The sequence below is a fragment of the Pelobates fuscus genome, chromosome 4 (genome assembly GCF_036172605.1).
Source record: "Pelobates fuscus isolate aPelFus1 chromosome 4, aPelFus1.pri, whole genome shotgun sequence".
NCBI lineage: Eukaryota > Metazoa > Chordata > Amphibia > Anura > Pelobatidae > Pelobates > Pelobates fuscus.
In genome coordinates this window covers 8,933,534-8,946,663 of record NC_086320.1, presented here as the reverse complement: position 1 = coordinate 8,946,663, position 13,130 = coordinate 8,933,534, and the positions used below count along the sequence as shown (strand labels likewise).

The 13,130-nt window shown below is 42.3% G+C and overlaps 1 protein-coding gene across 1 annotated transcript in view; it reads left to right on the top strand.

Annotated features, from left to right (window-relative positions):
- Positions 1-11,344, top strand: part of LOC134608269 (ranBP-type and C3HC4-type zinc finger-containing protein 1-like) — an 85,189-nt gene extending 73,845 nt beyond the window's left edge. Inside the window, exons 11-14 of the mRNA XM_063450962.1 lie at positions 6,930-7,109; positions 8,173-8,271; positions 10,577-10,720; positions 10,936-11,344. Coding sequence (XP_063307032.1) covers positions 6,930-7,109; positions 8,173-8,271; positions 10,577-10,720; positions 10,936-11,016 — 504 coding nt within the window. The 3' untranslated portion in view covers positions 11,017-11,344. The remainder of the gene's footprint in view (positions 1-6,929; positions 7,110-8,172; positions 8,272-10,576; positions 10,721-10,935) is intronic.
- The last annotated feature ends 1,786 nt before the right edge of the window (positions 11,345-13,130 follow it).

The following is a 13,130-nucleotide window of genomic DNA, read 5'->3' as shown; positions in this document are numbered from 1 at the left end:
AATGATAAATATATTTGTCCCAGTAGTAAAAATAAATATGTGAGTCCTAGATGCCCAAATAAAGACTATAACTTTTGCCCATATTGGTCTTGTGTGGGGTGGGCGACTTGGGGACAGACAGTAGACAAGGACATGATAGTGACTAAGTTGCCGACTAGCCCATATTGTAGGTCTATGGAATGTAATCCCATCCATATACTTATAAATAACCCCGATAAGTTCTTAGACAAATATGGCAATTTATTTGGGTTTCAAATATACGGGACGGGTTTAGATCCTGGGACAGTATTATTTATAGGGATAGAGACTGATACGGTATCCTCCCAAACTCATCAAGTATACCATTCCTTTTATGAAGAGATGAGTATAGATAATAAGATCCCCCATAATGTTAAAAACCTGTTCATTGACCTAGCTGAAAGTATTGCCGGTAGTCTTAATGTTACCAACTGCTATGTGTGTGGAGGTACTAACATGGGAGACCAATGGCCTTGGGAAGCAAAGGAGGTAATGTCCGGTTCTGAGGCAGTTGACCAACTAATATCTACACAAGCCGATTATCATATGAGTGTTAGAGGTAAATCTGAGTGGAGATTAAAGACCTCCATCATAGGTTATGTTTGTATAGCAAGGAAAGGAATAATGTATAATACTTCTGTAGGAGAATTAACTTGTCTAGGGCAAAAAGCTTATGATGATGATACAAAGAATACAACTTGGTGGTCGGCTTCAAATGTCTCAGAACCATCTAACCCGTTTGCTAGATACGCCAATTTAAAGGATGTGTGGTTTGACCTATCCATCACATCTACCTGGAGAGCCCCAGCAAATTTGTACTGGATCTGTGGTAAGAAAGCCTATTCGGAGTTGCCACAGGACTGGGAAGGGGCATGTGTGTTGGGCATGCTCAAACCATCCTTCTTCTTGTTACCGATTGAAACAGGTGAGACTTTAGGTGTTAAAGTGTATGATGTGAATCATAGGAAGAAAAGGGGACCCATAGAGATAGGCGCCTGGGAAGATGATGAATGGCCTCCCCAGCGTATCATAGATTATTATGGGCCAGCCACGTGGGCAGAAGATGGTACCTTTGGTTATAGAACCCCTATTTATATGCTCAACCGTATTATAAGATTACAGGCGGTGGTTGAGATCATTACTAACGAAACATCACAAGCGCTCAATCTTCTAGCGAAGCATAATACCAGGATGAGGACAGCAGTGTACCAAAATAGATTAGCCTTGGATTACCTATTGGCAGTAGAGGGAGGTGTATGTGGGAAGTTTAACCTGAGCAATTGCTGTCTTCAAATAGATGACGAAGGGCAAGCAATAGCTGAGCTTACTAGCCATATGGTTAAACTAGCGCATGTGCCTACTCAGGTATGGAAAGGGTATAATCCAAGTAGTTGGTTTGGTAGCTGGTATGAGTGGTTTGGAGGGCTTAAGGCAGTGGTAGGTGGAGTCCTACTGATTTTAATGTTGTGTCTACTCCTGCCGTGTCTTATACCCTTAGTAGTTAGGTCTGTGCAAAGCCTGATAGAAAATATAGCAGAGAGGAAGGCTGCTGCACAGATAATGGCGATTTATAAGTATAAGGCTCTAGATCAGGGAGAACCAATGCAGGAAGATGAGTGTTAAAAGATTCACATCATAAGATAAGTCTGGTCTGGTTCAAGGTAACTTGCGGTGTATGCAAACCAAGGTTAAGTGATGCCTCAAGTAATTGTGAAATATCAAGAGGCATCAAAGGGGGGAATGTGGTGGAATCTCGGTAAAAATAAATTTAGTAGGCCGAGATTACCACGTGGCATGTGTACGTGCATATGCTGACGTATCGATCAGTTGGTTGCACGAGGCAAGATATGATCAGTAGTGTACGGAGCATGTGCAAGAATACAGGATGTAGTATTCCCCCTCCTCCATTGTGCTGGACAAGCCATGCGGTCAAGCAGGAAGTTAATTCTTATTTGTATTGATTGGTCAAGAGAATGTGCGGGTGGAGCTTAATATGGGAGGAGTTATGTCCCTTTATAAGGAGCCTGCACTATTGTCCGGGGCTCAGAACTTGTGGTATTTTGGTGACGCTAGTCCCTCTGAGTCCCGATCGGTGATCCAACAAAGAATCTCTTCCTTCCTGAAGAAACCTGTGTCCATCTCTCTGTGCTTCGCTTCCGTCAGTTTCTCCGGTATCACTAGAGGGGCTGTTCCCACGGCTGTTAGAAGGAACAGCTTCCTGAAGTACAGCTACTCCTGTGCTAATGCTCCCAACATCTTCACTCAAACGGGCAAACCTGTGAGGCTGCACAAAATCAGGACTAGCTAAACCTTTCCTCTTCCCTCCCTGCCTGCTTCCTCGCCCCACTGTTACCCAGCTACGTGCCTGATTACCAACTGTCTCATCTCCTCCCTCTCCACTACCTGCACCCACTAAACTCTGCTCAGTGAGCAGCAGGCTCCTCTCAAGATTGTCAATCTCACTCAGTGTTGTAATTTGCCTCTCCAGATCTCCACTCTGAGCTTCCAGAAAAGCCACTCGCTCACACCCACCACAGAGGTGTGGACCCTGGGCAGATTTATCCAGGCATGCATACATGCAGCAGGATGTACACTGAGTAAAACTTGTAATCTTGCTAGCACTCATCCCCAGTTACCAAATAACACAAGTGAGCAAAACAATATTTACCCTCATGGTTTAAACTCCTGTTGTTTCAACTCCTACCCTAAAGTGATTACTTTAAATAGCCTACTTTCAAGCAAACTCCAGTGAGCAAGCTCTGTGAGTCAGTCCTGGGTTTATATTGACAAAACAAATCGCACACAGGTGGAAATTAAGGGGCACTCCCCCTAATTAGCTCAGCAGCAGAAGCACCCACAAGGAGGGGGAAATAAACAGCAAGAAAAAAAAAGACAGTTTTAACCCGTTAACGCCGTTACGGCGTTCCATGCCGTCCCCATTATAATGGGCTTTAAAGCCGTTGCGGCGGCATGGAACGCCGTAACGGCTTTGAGCCCCAGGAGGTAAGTTATACTTACCTCCACCGCGATCCTCTTCTGGGGGGCTGCCTGACAGCCCAGGCAGCCCTCCCACGGCAAATGAGGCCCCTGGGGGCCATGTGATCGCTCTCAAAGAGCGATCACATGGCCCCCTATAGCTGGCTATGGATCTGCCTGCAAGGGGACCTTCTAAAATATCAGACAGTCCCCCTGCTGGTAAGAAAGTATAAAAAAAGAAATTAAACATGTTAAAAAATAAATTGAAAATATTTTTATATATATATAATATGTATATATATTATATATATAATATATATACATATTATATATATGTAACGTCATACAAAGTGTATTTTAATACTAATATAAGTATATATATTAGCATTAAAATACACTTAGAATGATGTTACATATATATAATATGTATATATATTATATATATAATAGATGTACATATATATTATATATATATATATACGTATAAATAAATAAAATAATAAAATAAATAAATAAAATATTGAAACAAAATTTAATATAAATTATATATTCATATGTAATTTCATTCTAACTGTATTTTGTTATTACTATATATATATTGGAAACAGAATACACTTAGAATGACATTCTAGTTATAGCTATCTATATATAAAATGCAAATAACCGCAAATATATATATATATAGAGATAAATACATTTAATTACATAAAAGATTACATTAGTATACACGTAGAATTTAAATACATATATATGTATATATATTAAAATTCTACATGTATATTTAAGTAATCTTTTAACATAATTATGTGATTTGATTAATTAAAATTTGATTGACATGCCTGACAACACAGGGAGAAAGTGCAGAGAATTTAATTCGCAAGCACTATATTTGACCCTGTAATTCTCCACGACACCATAAAACCTGTACATAGGGGGTACTGTTTTACTCGGGAGACTTCGCTGAACTCAAATATTAGTGTTTCAAACTGGTAAATTGTATTACAACGATGATATTTTAAGTAAAAGTGACGTTTTTTGCATTTTTTATAAACGAACGGCACTTTTATGGACTATATTATTGTTGTAATATGTTTTACTGTTTTAAAACACTAATATTTGTGTTTAGTGAAGTCTCTCGAGAATAACAGTACCCCCCATGTACAGGTTTTATGGTGTTTTGGAAAGTTAGAGAGTCACATATAAGGCTTGCGTTTCATTTTTTTCACATTGAAATTTGCTAGATTGGTTATGTTGCCTTTGAGAGTGTATGGTAGCCCAGGAATGAGAATTACCCCCATGATGGCATACCATTTGCAAAAGTAGACAGCCCGGGGTATTGCAAGTGGGGTATGTCCAGTCTTTCTTAGTAGCCACTTGGTCACAAACACTGGCCAAATATTCGTTTTTTGCTTTTTTCACACAAAAACAAATATGAACGCTAACTTTGGCCAGTGTTTGTGACTAAGTGGCTACTAAAAAAGACTAAACATACCCCACTTTCAATACCTTGGCTTGTCTACTTTTCCAAATGGTATGCCATTATGGGGGTAATTCTCATTCCTGGGCTACCACACCGTCTCAAAGGTAACATTACTAATCTGGCAAATTTCAATTTAAAAATGGAACGTTCTATATTTGACCCTGTAACTTTCCAAAACAACATAAAACCTGTTAATGGGGGGTACTGTTGTACTCGTGAGACATCGCTGATTACAAATATGTGCATTTTGTTGCAGTAAAACCTAACAGTATTATGACATTTACAGCTAAAATGTGAGGCGGAACTACACATTTTTAAAAAAATAAATACATTTCTCACAGTTTATTTTATTTTATTCATAATAAATTATATTCCATATATGAATAGTTAATGGTAAATTAAAGCCCTGTTTCTCCTGAACAAAATGATATATAATAAGTGTTGGTGCATATAATATGAAAGAGGGGAACTACGGGTGAACAGACATATAGCGCAAATTCAAGTTTTTGTTTACATAGTTACATAGTTAGATAGCTGAAAAGAGACTTGCGTCCATCAAGTTCAGCCTTCCTCACACCTGTTTTTTGCTGTTGATCCAAAAGAAAAAAAAAACAAAAAAAAAAACCAGTTTGAAGCACAATTTTGCAACAAGCTAGGACAAAAAAAAAAAAAAAAAAAAAAAAAAACCTTCTTGACCCCAGAATGGCAGTCAGATTTATCCTTGAATCAATCAGTTATTACCCTACATTGAAATATTATATCCTTGAATATTCTGTCTTTGCAAGTATGCATCTAGTAGCCGTTTGAACATCTGTATGGACTCTGATAGAACCACTTGTTCAGGCAGAGAATTCCACATCCTGATTGTTCTTACAGTAAAAAAACCTTTCCTTTGTCTTAGACGAAATCTTCTTTCTTCCAGTCTAAACGCATGGCCTCGTGTCCTATGTAAAGTCCGGTTTGTGAATAGATTTCCACACAATGGTTTGTATTGGCCCCGAATATATTTGTATAATGTTATCATATCCCCTCTCAGGCGACGTTTTTGTAAACTAAATAGGTTTAACTTTGTTAACCTTTCTTCATAGCTGATATGTTCCATTCCTTTTATTAATTTTGTAGCCCGCCTCTGCACTTTTTCTAGTGCCATGATATCCTTCTTTAGAACAGGTGCCCAAAATTGCACAGCATATTCAATATGTGGTCTTACCAGTGATTTATAGAGAGGCAAAATGATATTCTCGTCCCGAGAATGAATGCCCTTTTTCATGCATGACAATACCTTACTGGCCTTGGCCACTGCTGATTGACATTGCACATTGTTGCATAGTTTGTTGTCTATAACAATTCCCAAGTCCTTTTCGTGTGTTGTTATCCCTAATTCACTTCCATTAAGGGTATACGTTGCTTGTGTATTCTTTACGCCGAAGTGCATAACTTACGTTTTGTTTTGATCAGAACGTGCACTATTGACTCCGTCCTGAAGGGGTTAAATAAAAACTGCAAAGAGAAAAATATAAATAAAAAAGGGACAAAGTTATAAATAAAATCAGCAAAGATTAAAAAAAATCTTAAAAAAAAGATGGACAAAAAGTTTGAAATCATTTTTTTTTTTTTTTTTTTAAATTAAACCTGCTTTTTCAGTTGGGATTAACTAATACCAACCACAGCCCACCATGTAAACACTGACTTTATTCACCAGAACAACTACAGTAAGCTGGTGACTAGATCATTTTAATTATGCATTTTTTTATTGAGGTTATTTTTAAAAAGAGCTTGTGAAAGATTTCTTGTCTACAGCCTTTGCAAGCCCTCCCCTTTTAACCCCGCCCAGACTTTCTGTGTCTGTCCAATCACAGACTTCCCAATGCAGCTCAGTGTGAAGTCTTTACAAGGATGGTGCTCTGCTGCCTCTTTAGTTTAGTTCCACTGAGCTAACCAAACCAGGAAATATTGTCTGATAGACAGCCAATTTCTATAGAAATCTTGACATTTTGTAAAATGAAAAAAAAAACGGATAGAGTCTACACACATAAAGCACTTCAGCAACATAAACTGCTTCTGGTGTCCAGAGTGTCCCTTTAACAGTTACTTTTCAGAACACTTTGATAAATATTTTCCAACGTCCTTGTAATGAAATGATTCCCACTATCGTACTGCTTTAATCACGCAGACAGTGCATTCATTCACAAAATACAATAATATAAGCTCCTGTCAGGTTCACCCAAGATGCTGAGAGCTGTAAACACAAATACCGAACGAAAAGATTTTTGGGAGGAACCAATAGGACTGAATTTAAAATCAATCAATATTTTCCTTTATTAATAAAGTTTTATCTCCCTCTGCATCCAGATAAAGTTTCCCATGCACCCAAATAAAGGCTATAGACTTTCTGCGGACTAGCTGCTTTTTCTGTAATTGATTCCGGTCTCTATAAGGTGCTTTGTTTCCATAGCTGGTGTCTAAGGAGGAGTACAGCCGGTTCCTGGAGCGGGGCCTGGTGATGGCCGAAAGCCGGAGCCAAAACAGCTACCACTGCAAGACAGCAGACTGCAAGGGCTGGTGTATCTACGAAGACTCCGTTAATGAGTTTGTTTGTCCGATCTGCTTCGCAGAGAACTGCCTGACATGCAAGGTAGAGTTCCCTACAGCATTGTATCGCCCAGAGAGAGTTCTAATAATGCCTCTGTGTATCCTGGGTGCAACATGGCTCTTCGTACACAGGGAGAATGGTCCGAATTAACGTGTGACAGTACTATAAGGTCAATAAAAACACATTTTAAAAAGGCCAATTCCCCGTTTGTTTCTCTTTTAACAGCAGCACAATGTCTCTATAGCCCCAGCGAAGTAATTAGCAGTCAGGCTGATACAGATTAATGTGAGACCTGCGAATCCTGCAGGGGGAGCAGTTATACGATGTCACGTTGCTTCCTTGTAGCTGATACTTGAATCCTGCAGGGGGAGCAGTTATACGATGTCACATTGCTTCCTTGTAGCTGATACTCGCATCCTGCAGGGGGAGCAGTTATGCGATGTCACATTGCTTCCTTGTAGCTGATACTCGAATCCTGCAGGGGGAGCAGTTATACGATGTCACATTGCTTCCTTGTAGCTGATACTCGAATCCTGCAGGGGGAGCAGTTATACGATGTCACATTGCTTCCTTGTAGCTGATACTCGCATCCTGCAGGGGGAGCAGTTATGCGATGTCACATTGCTTCCTTGTAGCTGATACTCGCATCCTGCAGGGGGAGCAGTTATGCGATGTCACATTGCTTCCTTGTAGCTGATACTCGCATCCTGCAGGGGGAGCAGTTATACGATGTCACATTGCTTCCTTGTAGCTGATACTCGCATCCTGCAGGGGGAGCAGTTATGCGATGTCACATTGCTTCCTTGTAGCTGATACTCGCATCCTGCAGGGGGAGCAGTTATGCGATGTCACATTGCTTCCTTGTAGCTGATACTCGAATCCTGCAGGGGGAGCAGTTATACGATGTCACATTGCTTCCTTGTAACTGATACTCGCATCCTGCAGGGGGAGCTGTTATACGATGTCACATTGCTTCCTTGTAACTGATAGTCGCATCCTGCAGGGGGAGCAGTTGTACGATGTCACATTGCTTCCTTGTAGCTGATACTTGAATCCTGCAGGGGGAGCTGTTATATGAAGTCACATTGTCTCCTTGTCCTTCCAGGCTATACATGACGGCATGAATTGCCGAGAGTACCAGGATGATCTGCGTATCCGAGCACTGAATGACATTGCCGCCCGTCAGACCAATGAAATGCTAAAGGTAAGGATTTGCCAGTAATATGACTTTTCTGTGAACTGGTACTGTGGGTTTTGAGTCTGAAATGCAAAGTTTGAGACAGGTACCCGGGCACTGAACGCGGAGCCTGAGACAGGTACCCGGGCACTGAACGCAGACTAAGAGACAGGTACCTGGGCACTGAATGCAGACTATGAGACAGGTACCCGGGCACTGAACGCGGAGCCTGAGACAGGTACCCGGGCACTGAACATAGAGCCTGAGACAGGTACCCGGGCACTGAATGCGGAGCCTGAGACAGGTACCTGGGCACTGAACGCAGAGCCTGAGACAGGTACCCGGGCACTGAATGCGGAGCCTGAGACAGGTACCCGGGCACTGAATGCGGAGCCTGAGACAGGTACCCAGGCACTGAATGCGGAGCCTGAGACAGGTACCCGGGCACTGAACGCAGAGCCTGAGACAGGTACCCGGGCACTGAACGCGGAGCCTGAGACAGGTACCCGGGCACTGAACGCAGAGCCTGAGACAGGTACCCGGGCACTAAATGCAGTGCCTGAGACAGGTACCCGAGCACTGAATGCAGAGCCTGAGACAGGTACCCGAGCACTGAATGCGGAGCCTGAGACAGGTACCCGGGCACTGAACGCGTAACCTGAGACATGTACCTGGGCACTGAACGCGTAACCTGATACAGGTACCCGGGCACTGAATGCGGAGCCTGAGACAGGTACCCGGGCACTGAACACGGAGCCTGAGACAGGTACCCGGGCACTAAACGCAGAGCCTGAGACAGGTACCCGGGCACTGAACGCAGAGCCTGAGACAAGTACCCGGGCACTGAACGCAGACTATGAGACAGGTACCCGGGCACTGAATGCAGAGCCTGAGACAGGTACCCGGGCACTGAATGCAGACTATGAGACAGGTACCCGGGCACTGAATGCAGATTATGAGACTGGTACCCGGGCACTGAATGCAGACTATGAGACAGGTACCCGGGCACTGAACGCGGAGCATGAGACAGGTATGCGGGCACTGAACGCGTAGCCTGAGACAGGTACCCGGGCACTGAACGCGTAGCCTGAGACAGGTACCCGGGCACTGAACGCGTAACCTGAGACAGGTACCCGGGCACTGAATGCGGAGCCTGAGACAGGTACCCGGGCACTGAACGTGGAGCCTGAGACTGGTACCCGGGCACTGAACACAGAGCCTGAGACAGGTACGCAGGCACTGAACGCAGACTATGAGACAGGTACCCGGGCACTGAATGCAGAGCCTGAGACAGTATCCATGCACTGAACGCACACTATGAGACAGGTACCCGGGCACTGAATGCAGACTATGAGACAGGTACCCGGGCACTGAACGCAGACTATGAGACAGGTACCCGGGCACTGAACGCAGACTATGAGACAGGTACCCGGGCACTGAACGCAGACTATGAGACAGGTACCCGGACACTGAATGCAGACTATGAGAGAGGTAACGGGCACTGAACACAGAGCCTGAGACAGGTACCCGGGCACTGAACGCAGAGCCTGAGACAGGTACCCGGGCACTGAATGCAGACTATGAGAGAGGTACCCGGGCACTGAACACAGAGCCTGAGACAGGTACGCGGGCACTGAATGCAGACTATGAGACTGGTACCCGGGCACTAATAGACTGGGAGCATTAATAAATCAGGGGAATTTACAAACCTTCTACTATAATTAATTTATTTATTGCAGTTCTTTTAACTTTTATTTTCAAAGTTATTCACTTTATTTTAAAATACCCAGTCACACTGCTTCCATCCATCTTTCTCAATCACTCTTCCCTATTTCTGTCTCTCCCCTTCCCTTCTATTTATCACTTTTTACTCTCATTCCTTTAATGTCTGTAGCCTTCCTTCTTTCTATAGCTATCTCTCTGTGTCTCTCTCTCTCCCTATCTCTTTTTATCTCTCCTTCTCCGTCCCTCTCTATCTCGTACGCCCTTTCGTGCTCTTTCTGTCCCCCTCTCTGTCCCTCTTTATCTATATCTCTCTCTCTATTCCATCTCTCCTTCTCCGTCCCTCTCTATCTCTTGCGCTCCCTTGTACTCTCCCTGTCTCTCTATATCTATCTCCCTGTCTCTCGTACTATATCTATCTCTCTATCTCTCTTCCTGTCTCTCTATATCTATCTCCCTGTCTCTCTCTGTATATCTATCTCTCTATCTCCCTGTCTCTCACTCTATATCTATCTCTCTATCTCTCTTCCTGTCTCTCTATATCTATCTCCCTGTCTCTCTCTGTCTCTCTCTCCTTACCCTCTCTAACTCTATTTGTCTCTCTCCCAAGTTGCTGTTGCAGACTGGGGAAGCCATGTATTGCCCCATGTGTCAGATTGTTGTCCAGAAGAAAGATGGTTGCGACTGGATTCGCTGTACCATGTGCCAAACAGAGATTTGCTGGGTCACCAAGGGGCCTCGCTGGGGTCCACAGGTAAGACAACACTTAGCACTTCACAGTACACAACCAATACGGTGATATACTGTGAATGAAACCTTCTAATATATAGCACTGTCACACATCACTCTGACAAAAACTGTTACTGTCTTCTCTAACCTTAAATTACTAAATAACTCCATCAGGTAACCTGTATTGCGTTTGCAATGCAAGCCTTTATCTCTACTTAGACTTTTAATCTTTGCTCACAGGGTCCTGGAGACACGTCTGGGGGCTGCCAGTGTAATGTCAACGGGAAAAGATGTGACCCCAAATGTCAGAATTGCCATTAGACCCATGTTAATGGGTCAATATCGTTTTATTCTACAATTTATCAAAGCTGGGAAGATGCAGGTAACCCTCCAGTACTCCTACGGTCTGCGCTGGACCTGATCTTTGCTGTTTGCAGTTTTAGCTTTACGCAGTGCGAATGACGCATCTGAGATAATAAACCCTCCATTCGACGAGGGGATCACAGACTCAACAATGAATACTTCAGCAGCCGTTTCAACCACGCACTTCTGAGATGCACGACCACATTTATTGCCACGTCCACTTATTTCACTGTTCTCTAAAGTTTGGAGTGTTTGTGACTTGTACTTACCTACTTAGCACTGACAGTAACTAGAGACTTACGGTCGGCAGTGAGCATGATCAGGTGCAAAGACATTGTGTATATATTGTGCTTTTTGCCGGTACCTGCAATGGGGGGCAATGGAATGATTAATTATTCTCATTTGATTATTTTACTTTGCAATATTATGTAATATGTGATCAAATTGCAATTCTTTAGTTTAATAGCATTATTTTATGTTGATTAAGAAATGAAGTCAGGCTTTAAGTTTCGCAATTACCCATTTTTTTCAGCTACACTACAGAGATTCTTTCATTACTAGCGTCCGATTCCTATCAAACTCCATGCTTGTGTGAATAACTGGATTATTTAATTTTTAAGAATGGATACATTTGAGTTGGAGATATGACAAAAAGTTCGATTTATTGGGGGAAGCACATTTTTTCCCCCAGTTACTTTTTACCACATAGTGTGCGTTTTGGGGCAAAACTTTATATTTTTGGCATATTTGCCGGTATTTTACCTGCTGTATGAGGTTGGAATAGTATAAAACCCGAGTAGTTGCCTAAATAGAGGTGATTTCACTAAACCGAAATTCGACATAATTGACACGGGTATTGGCCATTTTATGCCAAAGCCAATGAACGCGGTAAAAAGGATTTAACTCGGCTTGTGTCCTTTTTTTTTTATGGTTTAAAGGAGAACGGTCACTTCTCAACATTTTTATTATGTTTACGTATTCTCTATATTTTACACATACCTTTTTATGTCAAATACATTTAAAAATGAAGTAAATGTAGAAATCCACACCTAAAAATCCTCTATCTTCGCTCCCTGTCAATCACTGTTGTAAGCTCCGCCCTTTGCGCCGAGCAGTCAGTTTAGAGTAAGTGGTTTCTGTTTCCCCTCCCCCAATTTAATGTTTGTCCTGGCTGTGCCAGAACTGACTGCATTGTGAAGTCAATTGCTAAATATTTTAAATGGAAATGGAGGATCACATTACATAAAGACAAGTTATAGGTGATTTTTAACCTTTTATTCAACGGCGACCATTTCCCTTTAAAATACACAATCCCTTCATCAGTTTGCTAGGCTTTCCAGTTTAGTGGGTCAGTCGAGCACCATTTTCAGGTCTGTCAATCGGCTTTGCCAGGTCTCAGCCGTGCCTGTTTTTTGCCTTTGGCAGCCATGCCTGTTTTTTTGCCATTGGCAGCCGTGCCTGTTTTACAGACTCTCGAGCACAGAGAAAGGAGAGAATTGTGTCTGCTCCGTAGCATTTGAGGCAGTATTTGCTATATCACTCTTGTTTTAGGCAGCGATAATAACTGCATTTGAGGGTAGGTATAGATTATTCCTTAATGGATTAGGTTACACTCCGTTTAAGAATTTAATATTACGGTCAGGAAGTTAAATCTTAATGGATTTCGACATCCACAGACCATATGGTAGCATTTCCCCCTTCAGGTGGGTCTATTTTCAATGTATACATTGAGCTGCTGGGGAAACAACCATCAAATGTGTCCATTACTGGATATACGGTACCTGATTACCACTTCTCCTCGGCCTAGCTGTGTCCTGGAATGGAACACGCTGAGCGAGGACGCGTGCATTTAGCCACCCCTGACCTCCATGGGCTTTTTTTTTATTTTAATCTTTGCTTATAAGCTGGTGGCATAGCAATAAAGACTAAAGCAAAAAATATATTGTGAAATGACTTTTTTATCTGCACATTTGTTAGTAATTTGTCCAGCCCAATGTATAAAGAAATTATAATAATAAATGAGTCTGGTCTGGGTTTTACTCAGGGTATTTAGTCCAATCTCAGGGGGACAG